This window comes from Leucopleurus acutus (assembly GCF_964270905.1).
Source record: "Leucopleurus acutus genome assembly, chromosome: X".
Taxonomy (NCBI): Eukaryota; Metazoa; Chordata; class Mammalia; order Artiodactyla; family Delphinidae; genus Leucopleurus; species Leucopleurus acutus.
In genome coordinates this window covers 87,321,898-87,341,062 of record NC_139148.1, presented here as the reverse complement: position 1 = coordinate 87,341,062, position 19,165 = coordinate 87,321,898, and the positions used below count along the sequence as shown (strand labels likewise).

Sequence of the window (19,165 nt, the reverse complement as noted above, 5' to 3'; positions counted from 1 at the left end):
TGAGATGATCATATGGTTTTTCTCCTTCAGTTTGTTAATGTGGTTTATTACATAGATTGATTTGTGTATATTGAAGAATCCTTGCATTCTTGGAATAAACCCCACTTGATCATGGTGTATGATCCTTTTAATGTGCTGTTGGATTCTGTTTGCTAGTGTTTTGTTGAGGATTTTTGCATCTATGTTCATCAGTGATATTGGTCTGTAGTTTTCTTTCTTTGTGACATCCTTGTCTGGTTTTGGTATCAGGGTGATGGTGGCCTCATAGAATGAGTTTGGGAGTGTTGCTCCCTTTGCTATATTTTGGAAGAGCTTGAGGAGGATAGGTGTTAGGTCTTCTCTAAACGTTTGATAGAATTCGCCTGTGAAGCCGTCTAGTCCTGGGCTTTTGTTTATTGGAAGATTTTTAATCACTGTTTCAATTTCAGTGCCTGTGATTGTTCTGTTTATATTTTCCATTTCTTCCTGGTTCAGTCTCAGCAGGTTGTGCTTTTCTAAGAATGTGTCCATTTCTTCCAGGTTGTTCATTTTATTGGCATATAGTTGCTTGTAGTAATCTCTCATGATCCTTTGTATTTCTGCAGTGTCAGTTGTTATTTCTCCTTTTTCATTTCTAATTCTGTTTATTTGAGTCTTCTCCCATTTTTTCTTGAAGAGCCTGGCTAATGGCCGAACTTTGGGTTTTTTTGTTCTTCTCTCTCTAATTGCTTTAAGTGTAAGGTTAGGTTGTTTATTTGAGATGTTTCTTGTTTCTTGAAGTAGGATTTTATTGCTATAAACTTCTCTCTTACAACTACTTTTGCTGCATCACATAGGTTTAGGGTCGTCATGTTTTCGTTGTCATTTGTTGCTAGGTATTATTTGATTTCCTCTTTGATTTCTTCAGTGATCTCCTGGTTATTTAGTAGTGTATGGTTTAGCCTCCCTGTGTTTGTATTTTTTACAGATTTTTTTCCTGTAATTTATATCTAGTCTCATAGCATTGTGGTTGGAAAAGGTACTTGATACAATTTCAATTTTCTTAAATTTACCAAGGGTTGATTTGTGACCCAAGATCTGATCTATCCAGGAGAATGTTCCATGAGCACTTGAGAAGGAAGTGTATTCTGTCATTTTTGGATGGAATATCCTATAAATATCAATTAAGTCCATCTTGTTTAGTGCATCATTTAAAGCTTGTACTTTCTTACCTATTTTCATTTTGGATGATCTATCCATTGGTGAAAGTAGGGTGTTAAAGTCCCCTACTATGATTGTGTTACTGTCGATTTCCCCTTTTATGGCTGTTAGCATTTGGCTTATGTATTGAGGTGATCCTATGTTGAGTGCATAAATATTTACAATTTTTATATCTTATTCTTGGATTTATCCCTTGATCACTATGTAGTGTCTTTCTTTGTCTCTTGTAATAGTCTTTATTTTAAAGTCTATTTTGTCTAATATGAGAATTGCTACTCCAGCTTTAATTTGATTTCCATTTGCATGGAATATCTTTTTCTATCCCCTCACTGTCAGTCTGTATGAGTCCCTAGGTCTGAAGTGGGTCTTTTGTAGACAGCATGTATATGGGTCTTGTTTTTATATCCATTCAGCCAGTCTGTATCCTTTGATTGGAGCATTTAATCCATTTACATTTAAGGTAGTTATCGATATGTATGTTCCTATTACCATTTTCTTAATTATTTTGGGTTTGTTATTGTAGGTCTTTACCTTCTCTTGTGTTTCCTGCCTAAAGAAGTTCCTTTAGCATTTGTTGTAAAGCCGGTTTGGTGGTGCTGAATTCTCTTAGCTTTTGCTTGTCTCTAAAGGTTTTAATTTCTCCATTGAATCTGAATGAGATCCTTGCTGGGTAGAGTAATGTTGGTTGTAGGTTTTTATCTTTCATCACTTTAAATATGTCCTGCCAGTCCCTTCTGGGTTGAAGATTTTCTGGTGAAAGATTAGCTGTTAATCTTATGGGGATTCCCTTTTATGTTATTTGTTGTTTTTCCCTTGCTGCTTTTAATATTTTTTCTTTGTATTTAATTTTTGATAGTTTGATTAATGTGTCTTGGCTTGTTTCTTGGATTTTTCCTGTATGGGACTCTCTGCGCTTCCTGGACTTGATTGACTATTTCCTTTCCCGTATTAAGGTCGTTTTCATCTATAAACTGTTCAGATATTTTCCCAGTCCCTTTCTTTTTCTCTTCTTCTTCTGGGACCCCTATAATTCTAATGTTGGTGCGTTTAATGTTGTCCCAGAGGTCTCTGAGACTGTCCTCAGTTCTTTTCATTCATTTTTCTTTATTCTGCTCTGCAGTAGATACTTCCACTATTTTATCTTCCAGGTCACTTATCCATTCTTCTGCCTAGTTATTCTGCTATTGATTCCTTCTAGAGAATTTTAAATTTCATTTATTGTGTTGTTCATCATTGTTTGTTTGGTTTTTAATTCTTGTAAGTCTTTGTTTGGTCTGGTGTTTTGTTTTTTTTTTTGCAGTACGTGGGTCTCTCGGTGTTGTGGCCTCTCCCGTTGCAGAGCACAGGCTCCGCACACACAGGCTCAGCGGCCATGGCTCACGGGCCTAGCCGCTCCGCGGCATGTGGTATCCTCCCAGACCGGGCATGAACCCGCGTCCCCTTCATTGGCAGGCGGACTCTCAACCACTGCAGCACTAGGGAACCCCCTGTCTGGTGGGTTTTTACCTTGCTCCTTCATCTGCTGTGTGTTTCTCTGTCTTCTCATTTTGCCTAACTTACTGTGTTTGGGGTCTCCTATTCGCAGTTTGCAGGTTCGTAGTTCCTGTTGCTTTTGGTGTCTTCCCCCAGTGAGTAAGGTTGGTTCAGTGGGGTGTGTAGGGTTCTGGTGGAGGGGAGTGGTGCCTGTGTTCTGGTGGATGAGACTGGATCTTGTCTTTCTGGTATGCAGGAGTGCATCCAGTGGTGTGTTTTGGGGTGTCTTTGATCTTATAATGATTTTAGTCAGCCTCTCTGCTTATGCGTGGGGTTGTGTTCCTGTCTTGCTAGTTGTTTGGCATAGGTTGTCCAGCACTGTAGCTTGCTGGTCGTTGAGTGGAGCTGTGTCTTAGCATTGAGGTGGTGATCTCTGGGACAGCTTTTGCCGTTTGATATTACATGGAGCTGGGAGGTCTCTGGTGGACCAGTGTCCTGAACTTGGCTCTCCCACTTCAGAGGCATAGGCCCGACACCTGACTGGAGCACCAAGACCCTGTCAGCCACACGGTTCAGAAGAAAAGGGAGAAAAAAAAGAAAGAAAGAAAAAAATAGTAAGATAAAATAAAGTTATTAAAATAAAAAAATTATGAAAAACTAAAAAGTAGTAAAAAAAAAAGAAAGAAAGAAGAGAGCAACCAAACCAAAAAACAAATCCACCAATGATAAGAATCGCTAAAAACTATATTAAAAAAAAAAAGAAATGGACAGAACCCTGGGACAAATGGTAAAAGCAAAGCTATACAGACAAAATCACACAAGGAAACATGCACACTCACAAAAAGATAAAAAGGAGAAAAGAATATTTATCTATATAAAAAAAGAGGAAGAGAGCAATCAAATCAATAAACAAACCTTCCAGTGATAATAAACTCTAAATACTAAACTACGATCAACATAAAACCAGAAACAAATTAGATGCAGAAAGCAAACCCCAAGTCTACAGTTGCTCCCAAAGTCCACCACCTCAATTTTGGGATGATTCGTCTATTCAGGTATTCCAGAGTTGCAGGGTACATCAAGTTGATTGTGGAGATTTAATCCGCTGCTCCTGAGGCTGCTGGGAGAAATTTCCCTTTCTCTTCTTTGTTTGCACAGCTCCTGGGGTTCACCTTTGGATTTGGCCCCACCTCTGCATGTAGGTCACCTGAGCGCGTTTGGTGTTCTGTCAGACAGGATGGGGTTAAAGGAGCAGCTGATTAGGGGGCTCTGGCTCACTCAGGCTGGGGGGATGGAGGGGTATGGAATGTGGGGCAAGCCTGTGGCAGCAGAGGCCAGCATGACGTTGCAACACCCTGAGGCATGCCGTGTGTTCTCTGTAGGGAGTTTTTTTAAATTACAGATTCTATTTCACTTCTAGTGATCAGTTTGGTGGGCTTTATGTTTCTAGAAAGTTGTGTTTCTTCTAGGTTGTCAAATTTGTTGTCATAAAATTGTTCATAGTTTTCTCTTATGTTTTTTTTTTGTATTTCTGCAGTATCGGTTGAGATTTCTCCTTTTTCATTTGTGATTTTGTTTATTTGGGTTCTCTCTCTTTTCTTCTTGGTGAGCCTGGCCAGAGGTTTGTCAATTTTGTTTACCCTTTCAAAGAACCAGCTCTTGGTTTTATTTACTTTTTCTATTGTCTTTTAAAATCTGTTTCTTGTTTATATCCTTCCTGATCTTTATTACTTCCTTCCTTCTGCTAACTTCAGGTTTTGTTTGTTCTTTTTTTCTAATTTCTTTAGGTGGTATGTTAGGTTGTTTATTTGAGATTTTCCTTGTTTTTTAGGAAGACCTGTATTGCTATGAACTTCCCTCTAAGAACTGCTATTGCTGCATCCCATAGATTTTGTATGGTTGTGTTTTCATTTGTTGTTTTCTCAAAGTATTTTTTAATTTCTGTTTTGATTTCCTTGTTGACCCATTGGTTTTTTAGTAGCATGTTGTTTAGTCTCCGTGTAATCATTTTTCTGTCATTTCTTTTCCTGTGGTTTATTTCTAGTTTCATGCCATTGTGGTCAGAGAAGATTCTTGAAATAATTTCTATACTCTTAAATTTGTTGAGGTTAGTTTTGTGCCCTAGTATGTGGTCAATCCTAGACAGTGTTCCATGTGCAGTTGAAAAGAATGTGTATTCTGGGTTTTTTTAGATGTAATATCCTGAAAATATCAGTTAAGTCTAACTGTTCTATTGTATCATTTAGGATCTCTCTTGCCTTACTGATTTTTTGTCTAGAAGATCTGCCCATTGATGTGAGTGTGGTGTTAAAGTTTCCTACTATTATTATATTCCCGTCAGTTTCTCCCTTAATGTCTGTTAGTGTTTGTTTTATGTGTTTGGGTTCTCCTGTATTAGGTGCATGTATGTTGATAAGTATAAAATTCTCTTCTTGTATTGATCCTTTTACCATTATATAGTGTCCTTCTTTATCTTTCTTTATGGCCTTTGTTTAAAAGTCTATTTTGTCTGATATGAGTATTGCAACTCCTGCTTTCTTGTCATTTCCATTTACATGAAATAACTTTTTCCATCCCCTCACTTTCAGCTTGTGTGTGTCCTTTGCCCTAAGGTGGGTCTCTTGTAGGCAGCATATTGTAGGCTCTTGTTTTTTTGTATCCAGGCTGCCACTCTATGTCTTTTGATTGGAGCATTCAGTCCATTGACATTTTAGGTAATTACAGATATGTATGTATTTATTGCCATTTAAAACCTTGTTTTCCAGTTGACTCTATGTTTCTTCTTTGTTCCTGTCTTTTTCTTTTTGTTTTTCTTGATGTTTTTCTTGGCTTGATAATTTCCTTTTATTTTATGCTTGTGTTCTCTTCTTTTTGTTTTTTGTGAATCTGTTGTATATTTTTGATTTGTGGTTGCCCTGTTTTTCAAGTATGTTAACCTCTACCTATATCTGCTTGCTTTTGACTGATAGACATATAGGCTCAAACACATTCTGAAAAAAAAGAATCTACATTTTCTTACTCTCCTTCCCCACATTTTATGATTTTGATGTCCTCTTTTACATCTTTGTGTTTATCCTTTTGCTGTTCCTTGTGTTTATCATCGCTTGCACAAATAGGTTTTTTTTTCTCTTTTTGATCTGTATACTGGCTAATTTAAGTGATTTACTTTCCAATTGTGATTTCCTCCTTCCTATATCTTCTTGCTTCTTTTCAATTTAGTGAAGACCTTTCAATATTTCTTTTAGGATAGCTTTAGTATTGCTGTATTCTTTTAGTTTTTGCTTGTCTGAGAAATTCTTTATTTCTCCTCCCATTCTAAATGATAATCTTGCTGGGTAGAGCATTCTAGGTTGCAGATTTTTCTCTTTCAAGACTTTGAATATATTTTGCCATTCCCTCCTGTCCTGCAGCATTTCTGTAGAGAAATCAGCTGATAGCCTTATGGGGGTTCTCTTGTAATTAACTCTGTTTTTCTCTTGCTGCCTTTAGAATCCTCTCTTTAACTTTTTCCATTTTATTATAATATGTCTTAGCATAGGTCTCTTTGGGATCATCTTGTTTGGGACCCTCTGCTTCTTGTATCTGGATATCTGTTTCGTTCTTAGGTTTGGGAAGTTTTCAGCCATAATTTCCTCAAATACATTTCCTTTCTTTTTTCTTTTAAATTTATTTATTTATTTATTTTTGGCTGCATTGGGTCTTTGTTGCTGCACGCAGGCTTTCTCTAGTTGCGGCAAGTGGGGCTACTCTTTGTTGTGGTGCGTGGGATTCTCATTGTGGTGGCTTCTCTTGTTGTGGAGTATGGGCTCTAGGTGTGTGGGCTTCAGTAGTTGTGGCATGCAGGCTCAGTAGTTGTGGTGCACAGGCTTGGTTGCTCCACGGCATGTGGGATCTTCCCAGACCAGGGCTCGAACCCGTGTTCCCTGCATTGGCAGGCGGATTCTTAACCACTGCGCCACAGGGGAGTCCCCTTCAAATACATTTTCAATCCCCTTTTCTCTTTCTTTTCCTTCTGGAATCCCCATTATGCATAGATTGGCATGCTTTATATTATCCCGTAGGTCTCTTATATTGCTTTCACTTTTTTTCTTTTTCATTTGGCTTTCTGCCTGCTGTTCTGATTGGGTAATTTCCATTATTCTATCTTCCAGATCACTTATTCTTTCCTCTGCATTATTCATTCTGCTGTTCATTGCCTTTAGCTCAGCTTTTGTCTCGGCAAATGAATTTTCTAATTTTTCTTGGTTCCTCCTTATAGTTTCTCGTTCCTTCTTATAGTAATCTGCATTTCTGTCAATAGCCTTTCTTAATTCCTTTAGTATTTTCATTATCTCCTATTTGAAATCCATGTCTATTAAACTGAAGTGGTCTGTTTCATTGTTTGTTCTTTCAGGACAATTTTCTTGGTCTTTTAACTGGGAATGGTTCCTCTGCTTCTTCATTTTGCTTGTATTTCTCTTACCCTGTGAGTTTAGGAGAAACAGTTATCTCTTGGAGGGCTATTTATATGCAGGAGTGTTCCTGCGTAGGTCGTTTGGGTTTAAAATTTTTTTGGTTTGAGGGCTGATTTTGGTTTGGTTGTTTGCCATCTCTTTCCTCAGTGTGTGTTGGCTGTGCATGCTCCAGGGGAGATGGCAGGGGTGGGGGGGCAGAGGTTGGTGACTGGTCACAGGACCCTTGGCAGTGGCGTGTCTTACGCACTCCCAGGGAAGTGGGGGCAGTGGCTGGTGCCTGGTCATGGGACCCTTGGTGGCAGTGGGCTGCACACCTTCCTGGGGAGGTGGGGGCAGTGGTTGGCACTCAGTCTTGGGACCCTTGATGGTGGCAGCAGTCTGTGCCCATCTCTGGGGTCTGAGATGGCAGTGGTGGCTCACGCCCACCCCTGGAGCTTGTGTAGGCAGTGCCTTGCTGCTTGAGAGTGTGTGCTCGGAGAAAGAAGCTCCTATGGTGAGCTCACCCCTCTCCTAGCACACCTCCCAACAATGGCGCCTTGCCTCTCCGGCGGGCCCATGCTTATTCCTGTATTCCCATGATTGTGGCACACCACATCTTAGCCCCCTCAGGCTGTCTCCACGCAGCCAACCCCAGTCCTCTCCCTGGATATGATCTCCGAAGCCCAAGGCTCAGCACCCAACCCCCACCTGCCCCAGCGGCTGAGCATCTCAGGCTGGGGAGTGCCAGATGGTGGCACTGACCTTCTGTGCAGGTCTCTCTCTGCTTTGCCCTCCATAAACCAGTTGTTGCACTCTCCTCCAAGACTCCGAAGCTCCCCATCTATCCTGGCTTCATCTCCCCACCAGTGAGAGGACTTACCAGTGTGTGGAAACCTTTCCTCTTTTGCAGCTCCTTCCCAGGGGCACAGGTCCCATCCCTATTCCTTTCTTTCTTTTTTTTCTTTTGTCCTACCCCGTTACATGGAGATTTTCTTGCCCTTTTCGAAGTCTGAGGTCTTCTGCCAGCGTTCAGTAGATGTTCTGTGAGAATCGTTCCACATGTAGATGTATTTTTGATGTATTTGTGGGAGGAGGTGAGCTCCACTTCCTACTCCTCCGCCATCTTGATCCGATCCCCTGACCATACCAATTTTTTTTTTTCTGTACGCGGGCCTCTCACTGTTGTGGCCTCTCCCATGCGGAGCACAGGCTCCAGAGGCGCAGGCTCAGCAGCCATGGCTCACGGGCCCAGCTGCTCCGCTGACCATACCAATTTTTGATGAGGATATAGAGCAACTGGAATTCTCATACAGTGCTGGTAGGAATGTACAATGGTGCATCCACTTTGAAAAAACAGTTTAGTAGTGTCTTAAGTTAAATGTGCACCTACCTGTGAGTCAGCCTTTAAATTTCTAGGTATTTACTCAAGAGAAGCAAAAAAATATGTCCTAGAAGATATACAGATTGCCAACAAACACATGAAAGAATGTTCAACATCATTAATCATTAGAGAAATGCAAATCAAAACTACAATGAGATATCACCTCACACCAGTCAGCATGGCCATCATAAAACAATCTAGAAACAATAAATGCTGGAGAGGGTGTGGAGGAAAGGGAACCCTCCTGCACTGCTGGTGGGAATGTAAATTGATACAGCCACTATGGAGAACAGTATAGGGGTTCCTTAAAAAACTAAAAATAAAGCTACCATATGACCCAGCCATCCCACTACTGGGCATATACCCAGAGAAAACCATAATTCAAAAAGAGTCATGTACCACAATGTTCATTGCAGCTCTATTTACAATAGCCAGGACATGGAAGCAACCTAAGTGTCCATCAACAGATGAATAGATAAAGAAGATGTGGCACATATATACAATGGAATATTTACTCAGCCATAAAAAAATGAAATTGTTATTTGTAGTGAGGTGGATGGACCTAGAGACTGTCATACAGAGTGAAGTAAGTCAGAAAGAGAAAAACAAATACCGTATGCTAACACATATATATGGAATCCAAAAAAAAAAAGGTTTTGAAGAACCTAGGGGCAGGACAGGAATAAAGACACAGATGTAGAGAATGGACTTGAGGACACGGGGAGGGAGAAGGGTAAGCTGGGACAAAGTGAGAGAGTGGCATGGACATATATACACTACCAAATGTAAAACCGATAGCTATTGGGAAGCAGCCACATAGCATAGGGAGGGCAGCTCGGTGCTTTGTGACCACCTAGAGGAGTGGGATAGGGAGTGTGGGAGGGAGACACAAGAGGGAGGGTATATGGGGATATATGTATATGTATAGCTGATTCACTTTTTTATAAAGCAGAAACTAACACACCATTGTAAAGCAATTTTACTCCAATAAAGGTGTTAAAAATGTATTAGAAAAAAAAAAAGAATATGTCCATACAAAGACTTGTACATAAATGTTCATAGTGGCTTTATTTGTGATCACCAAAACCTAGAGACAACCCCAGTGTCTATCAACAGGTGAAGGGATAAACTGTGCTTTGTTTATACAGTGGAATACTACTCAGCAATGGAAAGGAATGGACCACTGATACATGCAACAACATGGATGAATCTCAAAATAATCATGCTGAGTGAAAGAAGCCAAACAGAAAAGAGGACATACTGTATGATTCTGTTTATGTAAAATTCTAGAAAAAGCAAGCTAAATTTCAGTGACAGCAGATCAGCACTTACTTGGAGATGGGATGAGGAAGGAGAGATGGATTATGAAGGGGCACAAGGAAACTTTGGGGAGTGATAGATATGTTCGATAGCTTAATTGTGGTGATGGTTTCACCAGTGTATACATATGTCAAAACTCATCAAACTGCACACTTATACATGTGCAGTTTATTTATGTCAGTTATAACTCAAGGTGCAAATGGGAAAAAATGACAGAAAAATATAACATTGACATCTTTCCATGTCAGCACCAAGGGTCTGCCTCATTCTTTTTGCTCTCTGTATGGTGTTTCATTGTATGTATGTACTGTGATTTTATCCACACAGCCTTGGGTGGGTGACTCATCTGTTTTAGGTAATGAGGCCCCCCTTTTTCCTTTGCGGATAAGGATGGCTTTTATTTCCTGAACCTGATTAATACATCTGGCATCATTGGTCAGAATGTAATTTCTGAAGCCCATTGCTTCTGGCTGTCTATGACCTCTTGTCTCATTGGGCTCAGAAGACACTTATTTATCCTAAACATGGAAACAGATTAAGTGGCCATAAATGATCTTTTCCATAAAATTATGGAGCCTCAGAGATAATCTAATTCAACCCCCTTATTTTTACAGAAAAGAAAGCAGGATAAGTGATTTACCTGAGATCATACAGATAGTTAGAGCCCAGGACTCCTGTCTCTTAGTCTATTTTTCTACTGCACAGATGTCAAATAATTGCTTTTTTGCCTTACGGTGGTTTGTATCAGCTTTGGATCAGTACGTATTAATCTTTGGGAAAAAATACAAGCAGAAACACTCTCCATGGTCCATTATTAAACTACCTCTCTAGAGGAATGGTTCTGCTTTAGGTTCTTTATTCTTTGCAGCAAATGGGGAAAAAGAATAGTTCTAAAGTAAAAATGAAATCAAACTCCCTGCTGTGTCTTCACCTATAAAGCTAATGCATCTCTCAAGAAGTGACCGCTGTTTCACCTCTGGCATGCCTTAGGATTTCCACCCCAGCTGTCTGTTTTCATAAAGCTATCTCAAACATCATGTTATGTTAACTTGGAAAGTTTAGTCTCTACTGCCTAAGACGTTATACATTTTGGTTACTTCATTCTTTGCTCATTTGTTATTAGTTCCTTCATTTATTTGATAAATGTCTATGAATGCCTACTATTTTCCAGGCACTGTTTTAGGCAGTGGGATACACTGGTGAAGACAACAAAGTCCCTTGCTTGAGGAGCTTAGATTGGGAGTGGGGGGCACAGACAATAAGGGAATAATCAAGTAAATATATTGTATATCAGATGTTGACAAGCGCTATGGAGAAAAATGAAGTAGATTAAAGGGAGGGAGTGCCAGGAAAGCATATGTGTATATAAGCTGTTTTATCTAGGCCAGCAGGGGAAAAGTCTTAATAATATGATGACATTTGAGAGAAGACAGGAAGCAAAGAGGCACAAACCCTTAGAGTATCTGGGGGAAAGAGGTACTTTCTAGGCAGAGAAAGCAGCAGGTATAAAGACCCTAAGGTGAGTTTGTGTTTGGCACGTGTGAGCCATCTGGAACTGGTGAGCAAGTGGGGAGGGTAGGGAATAAAGACAGAGGTGAGGTGAGAAGCAGATCATGTAAGATATTGTTGGCACTTGTAAGGACTCTGTCTTTTACTCCGAGTGAGAAGGAGGGCTCTGAGTGACAGGATATTATTTTTTCCTTTTTTAAATTGGGGTAAAATTTACATAACATGAGATTAATCATTTTAACAGTTTTAAAGTATACAGTTGAGTAGCTTTTAGTACTTTCAGAATGTTGTGCAACCATCACCACTGTCTAATTTCAGAACATTTTCATCACTCCAAAAAGAAACCCCGTGCCCATTAAGCAGTCACTCTCCATTTCCCTCAGCCCCTAATCTGCTTTCTGTCTCTATGGATTTGCCTATTCTGGACATTTCCTGCAAATGGAATCATACAGAATATGGCCATTTGTGTTTGGCATTTCACTTAGCATAATATTTTCAAGGTTCATCCATGTTGTAGCATGTGTCAGAACTTCATTCCTTTTTATTGTCAATAATATTTCATTATATGGCTGTACCACATTTCCTTTATCTGTTCATCTGTTGATGGACATTTGGACTGTTTCCACCTGTTAGCTATTGTGAATAATGCTGCTATGAACATTTGTGTACAAGTTTTTGTGTGGACACGTGTTTTCAGTTCTGTATTGGGGAGGTGTATATATATATATATATATATATATATATATATATATATATATATATATATGATTGATTGATGTTTGGCTGCATTGCGAGGCTTGCAGGATCTTAGTTCCCTGACCAGGGATTGACCCCAAGCCCCAGCAGTGGAAGTGCAGAGTCCTAACCACTGGACCACCAGGGAATTCCCTGGATTTATATTTTAAAAACTCATTTTGGCTGCTGTGTTGAGGATAGATTGTATGAGGACAAGGGCAGAAGTAGGGAGTTCAGTTAAGAGGCTACTGCAACCATCCAGGAGCTAGGTGATGGTGGTTTAGACCAGAGTAATGGCAGTGGAGGGGGAGAGAACTGGTCATATTCTAGATATACTTTGAAGACAGAGCCAAGAGGATTTGCTAACACATTGGATATGTATTTTGAGAGAACAAGCAGAGTCAAGGGTGATTCTTAAGATTTTTGACCTGAGAAATGAAAGGACAGAGTTGCCATTTGATGAAATTGAGGGAAGAGCAGGTTTGGGGGAGGATTAGGGCTTTGGTTTTGGACTTGCTGTGTTTGAGACATCCCAGCAGAGATGTCAAGTAGGATGTTGGAAATAGAAGTCTGGCGTTTGAGTAAGAGAGAAATTTGGGAATTGTTAGTTTATAGAGCATATTTAAAGCCATGAGACTAGATGAGATCATTTAGGGATAATTCTAGATAGTGAAGAGAAGCAACCCAAGGAATAAGCGTGGACACAATCCAAAGATTAGAGGTCTAGGAGGTGAGGAGAGACCAGCAAAGGAGATTGAGAAGGAGCAGCCAGTGAGGTCAGAGGACCAGGAGAGTGTGGGATCCTGGAGGCCAAGTGAAATTACTTGAGACACTTCAGGAAGAATGATTGTTTTTTCCTTTTCTTATTCTCACAAATTCCTTGAGGTAAGGGGTCCAGGAATTGTGTCCTTCCCTTTAGAGATGAGGACTGCTGTTTTGAGTGCCCAGGGTCATCCTTCATTAAGCTGAAAAGGAATTCTGGTCTTCTGAATAATATCTTCAAAGCATACTGCTTATTTATGTATACACTTTATGCCCCACTGAGGGCATTTAGTCAAAAATTCAGTCAAAAAATAATTGAGTGCCCACTCTATGCTAGTCTTTCTTCTAGGCATTGGGAACGCAGCAGTGAACAGAATATGTGGTCACTGATCTCCTGGAACTTACTCTAATGGAGGAGAAAGACATTAAACAAATCATTTGTTTAAATTATTGAACAAATTAAGTAATTTATATAAAAGACATAAAAAGTTACACATATGATGACTGCTACCAAGGCATCAGGGTGCTTTAGGAGCATATTAGGAAGGTTACTAATCCAGACTTGGGGTGGGGGCATGGTCAGAGAGATCTCCAGGAACTGACATATAAGGAGAGACCAGAAGAAGCAATAGATTTAGCCAGAAGTTTCAAGTAAACAAGAAAAATGGCCATTGTGGCCATCCCAGGCAGAGAAAAGAGGGAAGAAGAAGAGCTTTGGCACATTCAGGGAACCAAAAGAGCTTCATCATTCTGGAATGTAAAGTATAAGGAGAGGTGGAGGGTGAAAGATGAGTCTGCAGACGTGAGCAGGGGTCAACTCATAAGGATTTTCTTGCCATGCTAAGGAGTTTGAACTCAATCCCAAGAGCAATGGGGAACCACTGAGCAGTTTTAAAAGCATACTCAGCTCTTAGAGAGATCACTTAGGCTACCATTGTGAAAGGTTGGAAGGAAGCCTGCCTCCCGGCAAGAGAGCCCACTTCCTTTATGTGTTGGCTCTTGGTTTTTATTCTAGTGTTCCATTTGAAGTCCCCAAGCTGAAAAGTGGAAAGAGTGCCCTGGAGGCTGAGAGTGAGAGTGTGGATAGCTACATGGCTGACTCGGATAGCACGTCCAGGTGAGATGCCCCCAGTCCCTGCTGCTTTGCTCAGCCGAGCTCCCATTTTGTTCTCTAGTGCCAGGGTGCGGGAATCCACTGCCTTCAGTGTTCCTGACTTCTGTCCTCAGCAAGGCGAATGAAATATTTTCTCTGACATTGCCACAAGTCTTCCAGTAGCACTTCTACTGTTGGCTCTGAGCACAGCCTTCTGGAACATGCTAACTTCCACAGGCTGCTGCACCTTGGAGGAGTCTTCCTGGACCAGCAGCAACGGATGCTGCTATCCCTTAGGCTTGGGGGTTTGAGTGTTTGTGTTTGTACAGAGTTGCTTATCTAATCATCTGCATTCCTTCAAAGTAAATCAGATGTGAAGTTTACCTTCTGGATTTGGTTATTGCAATGGCCTCAAGCCAGTGGCTCTCTTTCCATAGAGCTTGGGTCCCTAGACAGAAGGGGAAGGGGAGAAGGTGATTTTATTATAGCTTCTGTATCTGCCTCCAGGAGAGACTCTCTGGATAAACCTGGCCTCTTTCCAGAATGGAAGAAGATGTCTGCCCCCAAATCTCAAGTAGAAAAGGTAAGCTTTATTTATTGGTTGGTCGATCTCTGTCTCTCTTTTGTCTGTCTTTGTCTATGTATGTCTCTCTCTCTTTCTTTTACCTTCCTCAGGAAGAATTTAAATCAAGAGTTCAAACAAATTTTATTTTTATTTTATTTTATTTTTTGGTAGCAAGTATAAATTTATTATACATATCTTTATTTATTTATTTATTTTTTTAACATCTTTATTGGGGTATAATTGCTTTACAATGGTGTGTTAGTTTCTGCTTTATAAAAAAGTGAATCAGTTATACATATACATATGTTCCCATATGTCTTCCCTCTTGCGTCTCCCTCCCTCCCACCCTCCCTATCCTACCCCTCCAGGCTGTCACAAAGCACCGAGCCAATATCCCTGTGCCATGCGGCTGCTTCCCACTAGCTATCTACCTTACTACGTTTGTTAGTGTGTATATGTCCATGACTCTCTCTCGCCCCGTCACAGCTCACCCTTCCCCCTCCCCATAACCTCAAGTCCGTTCTCTAGGAGGTCTGCGTCTTTATTCCTGCCTTACCCCTAGGTTCTTCATGACATTTTTTTTTCTTAAATTCCATATATATGTGTTAGCATACGGTATTTGTCTTTTTCTTTCTGACTTACTTCACTGTGTATGACAGACTCTAGGTCTATCCACCTCATTACAAATAGCTCAATTTCATTTCTTTTTAGGGCTGAGTAATATTCCATTGTATATATGTGCCACATCTTCTTTATCCATTCATCCGATGATGGGCACTTAGGTTGTTTCCATCTCCGGGCTATTGTAAATAGAGCTGCAATGAACATTTTGGTACATGACTCTTTTTGAATTTCGGTTTTCTCAGGGTATATGCCCAGTAGTGGGATTGCTGGGTCATATGGTAGTTCTATTTGTAGTTTTTTAAGGAACCTCCATACTGTTCTCCATAGTGGCTGAACCAATTCACATTCCCACCAGCAGTGCAAGAGGGTTCCCTTTTCTCCACACCCTCTCCAGCATTTAATGTTTCTAGATTTTTTGATGATGGCCATTCTGACTGGTGTGAGATGATATCTCATTGTAGTTTTGATTTGCATTTCTCTAATGATTAATGATGTTGAGCATTCTTTCATGTGTTTGTTGGCAGTCTGTATATCTTCTTTGGAGAAATGTCTATTTAGGTCTTCTGCCCATTTTTGGATTGGGTTGTTTGTTTTTTTGTTATTGAGCTGCATGAGCTGCTTGTAAATTTTGGAGATTAATCCTTTGTCGGTTGCTTCATTTGCAAATATTTTCTCCCATTCTGAGGGTTGTCTTTTGGTCTTGTTTATGGTTTCCTTTGCTGTGCAAAAGCTTTGAAGTTTCATTAGGTCCCATTTGTTTATTTTTGTTTTTATTTCCATTACTCTAGGAGGTGGGTCAGAAAGAATCTTGCTGTGATTTATGTCATAGAGTGTTCTGCCTATGTTTTCCTCTAAGAGTTTGATAGTTTCTGGCCTTATATTTAGGTCTTTAATCCATTTTGAGCTTATTTTTGTGTATGGTGTTAGGGAGTGTTCTAATTTCATTCTTTTACATGTACCTGTCCAGTTTTCCCAGCACCACTTATTGAAGAGGCTGTCCTTTCTCCACTGTACATTCCTGCCACCTTTATCAAAGATAAGGTGTCCATATGTGCATGGGTTTATCTCTGGGCTTTCTATCCTTTTCCATTGATCTATCTTTCTGTTTTTGTGCCAGTACCATACCGTCTTGATAACTGTAGCTTTGTAGTATAGTCTGAAGTCAGGGAGCCTGATTCCTCCAGTTCCTTTTTTTGTTCTCAAGATTGCTTTGGCTATTCGGGGTCTTTTGTGTTTCCATACAAATTGCGAAATTTTTTGTTCTAGTTCTGTGAAAAATGCCAGTGGTAGTTTGATAGGGATTGCAATGAATCTATAGATTGCTTTGGGTAGTAGAGTCATTTTCACAATGTTGATTCTTCCAATCCAAGAACATGGTATATGTCTCCATCTATTTGTATCATCTTTAATTTCTTTCATCAGTGTCTTATAATTTTCTGCATACAGGTCTTTTGTCTCCTTAGGTAGGTTTATTCCTAGATATTTTATTCTTTTTGTTGCAATGGTAAATGGGAGTGTTTTCTTGATTTCACTTTCAGATTTTTCATCATTAGTATATAGGAATGCCAGAGATTTCTGTGCATTAATTTTGTATCCTGCCACTTTACCAAATTCATTGATTAGCTCTAGTAGTTTTCTGGTAGCATCTTTAGGATTCTCTATGTATAGGATCATGTCATCTGCAAACAGTGACAGCTTTACTTCTTCTTTTCCTATTTGGATTCCTTTTATTTCCTTCTCTTCTCTGATTGCTGTGGCTAAAACTTCCAAAACTATGTTGAATAAGAGTGGTGAGAGTGGGCACCCTTGTCTTGTTCCTGATCTTAGTGGAAATGCTTTCAGTTTTTCACCATTGAGGATGATGTTTGCTGTGGGCTTGTCGTATATGGCCTTTATTATGTTGAGGAAAGTTCCCTCTATGCCTACTTTCTGCAGGGTTTTTATCATAAATGGGTGTTGAATTTTGTTGAAAGCTTTCTCTGCATCTATTGAGATGATCATATGGTTTTTCTCCTTCAATTTGTTAATATGGTTTATCACATTGATAGATTTGCGTATATTGAAGAATCCTTGCATTCCTGGAATAAACCCCACTTGATCATGGTGTATGATCCTTTTAATGTGCTGTTGGATTCTGTTTGCTAGTATTTTGTTGAGGATTTTTGCATCTATGTTCATCAGTGATATTGGTCTGTAGTTTTCTTTCTTTGTGACATCCTTGTCTGGTTTTGGTATCAAGGTGATGGTGGCCTCGTAGAAGGAGTTTGGGAGTGTTCCTCCCTCTGCTATATTTTGGAAGAGTTTGAGAAGGATAGGTGTTAGCTCTTCTCTAAATGTTTGATAGAATTCGCCTGTGAAGCCATCTGGTCCTGGGCTTTTCTTTGTTGGAAGATTTTTAATCACAGTTTCAATTTCAGTGCTTGTGATTGGTCTGTTCATATTTTCTATTTCTTCCTGATTCAGTCTTGGCAGGTTGTGCATTTCTAAGAATTTGTCCATTTCTTCCAGATTGTCCATTTTATTGGCATAGAGTTGCTTGTAGTAATCTCTCATGATCTCTTTTATTTCTGCAGTGTCAGTTGTTACCTCTCCTTTTTTATTTCTAATTCTATTGATTTGAGTCTTCTCCCTTTTTTTCTTGATGAGTCTGGCTAGTGGTTTATCTATTTTGTTTATCTTCTCAAAGAACCAGCTTTTAGTTTTATTGATCTTTGCTATTGTTTCCTTCATTTCTTTTTCATTTATTTCTGATCTGATTTTTAGGATTTCTTTCCTTCTGCTAGCTTTGGGGTTTTTTTGTTCTTCTTTCTCTAATTGCTTGAGGTGCAAGGTTAGGGTGTTTATTCTAGATGTTACCTGCTTCTTAAGGTGGGCTTGTATTGCTATAAACTTCCCCCTTAGAACTGCTTTTGCTGCATCCCACAGGTTTTGGGTCGTTGTGTCTCCATTGTCATTTGTTTCTAGGTATTTTTTGATTTCCTCTTTGATTTCTTCAGTGATCTCTTCATTATTAAGTAGTGTATTGTTTAGCCTCCATGTGTTTGTATTTTTTACAGATCTTTTCCTGTAATTGATATCTAGTCTCATGGCGTTGTGGTCAGAAAAGATACTTGATACAATTTCAATTTTCTTAAATTTGCCAAGGCTTGATTTGTGACCCAAGGTATGATCTATCCTGGAGAATGTTCCATGAGCACTTGAGAAAAATGTGTATTCTGTTGTTTTTGGATGGAGTGTCCTATAAATATCAATTAAGTCCATCTTGTTTAATGTATCATTTAAAGCTTGTGTTTCCTTATTTATTTTCATTTTGGATGATCTGTCCATGGGTGAAAGTGGGGTGTTTAAGTCCCCGACTATGAATGTGTTACTGTCGATTTTCCCTTTTATGGCTGTTAGTATTTGCCTTATGTATTGAGGTGCTCCTATGTTGGGTGCATAAATATTTACAATTGTTATATCTTCTTCTTGGATCGATCCCTTGATCATTATGTAGTGTCCTTCTTTGTCTCTTTTAATAGTCCTTATTTTAAAGTCTATTTTGTCTGATATGAGAATTGCTACTCCAGCTTTCTTTTGGTTTCCATTTGCATGGAATATCTTTTTCCATCCCCTTACTTTCAGTCTGTATGTGTCTCTAGGTCTGAAGTGGGTCTCTTGTAGACAGCATATATAAGGGTCTTGTTTTTGTATCCATTCAGCTAATCTGTGTCTTTTGGTGGGCGCATTTAGTCCATTTACATTTAAGGTAATTATCGATATGTATGTTCCTATTCCCATTTTCTAAATTGTTTTGGGTTCGTTATTATAGGTCTTTTCCTTCTCTTGTGTTTCTTGCCTAGAGAAGATCCTTTAGCATTTGTTGTAAAGCTGGTTTGGTGGTGCTGAACTCTCTCAGCTTTTGCTTGTCTGTAAAGGTTTTAATTTCTCCATCAAATCTGAATGAGATCCTTGCTGGGTAGAGTAGTCTTGGCTGCATGTTTTTCTCCTTCATCACTTTCAGTATGTCCTGCCACTCCCTTCTGGCTTGTAGGGTTTCTGCTGAGAGATCAGCTGTTAACCTTATGGGGATTCCCTTATGTGTTATTTGT

At 39.6% G+C, this 19,165-nt stretch overlaps 1 protein-coding gene across 1 annotated transcript in view; it reads left to right on the top strand.

Annotated features, from left to right (window-relative positions):
- SYTL4 (synaptotagmin like 4) overlaps positions 1–19,165 on the top strand; it is a 76,647-nt gene that overhangs the window by 40,253 nt on the left and 17,229 nt on the right. The window contains exons 6-7 of the mRNA XM_082865009.1: positions 13,808–13,909; positions 14,393–14,468. Of these exons, the coding sequence (XP_082721135.1) occupies positions 13,808–13,909; positions 14,393–14,468 (178 nt within the window). The remainder of the gene's footprint in view (positions 1–13,807; positions 13,910–14,392; positions 14,469–19,165) is intronic.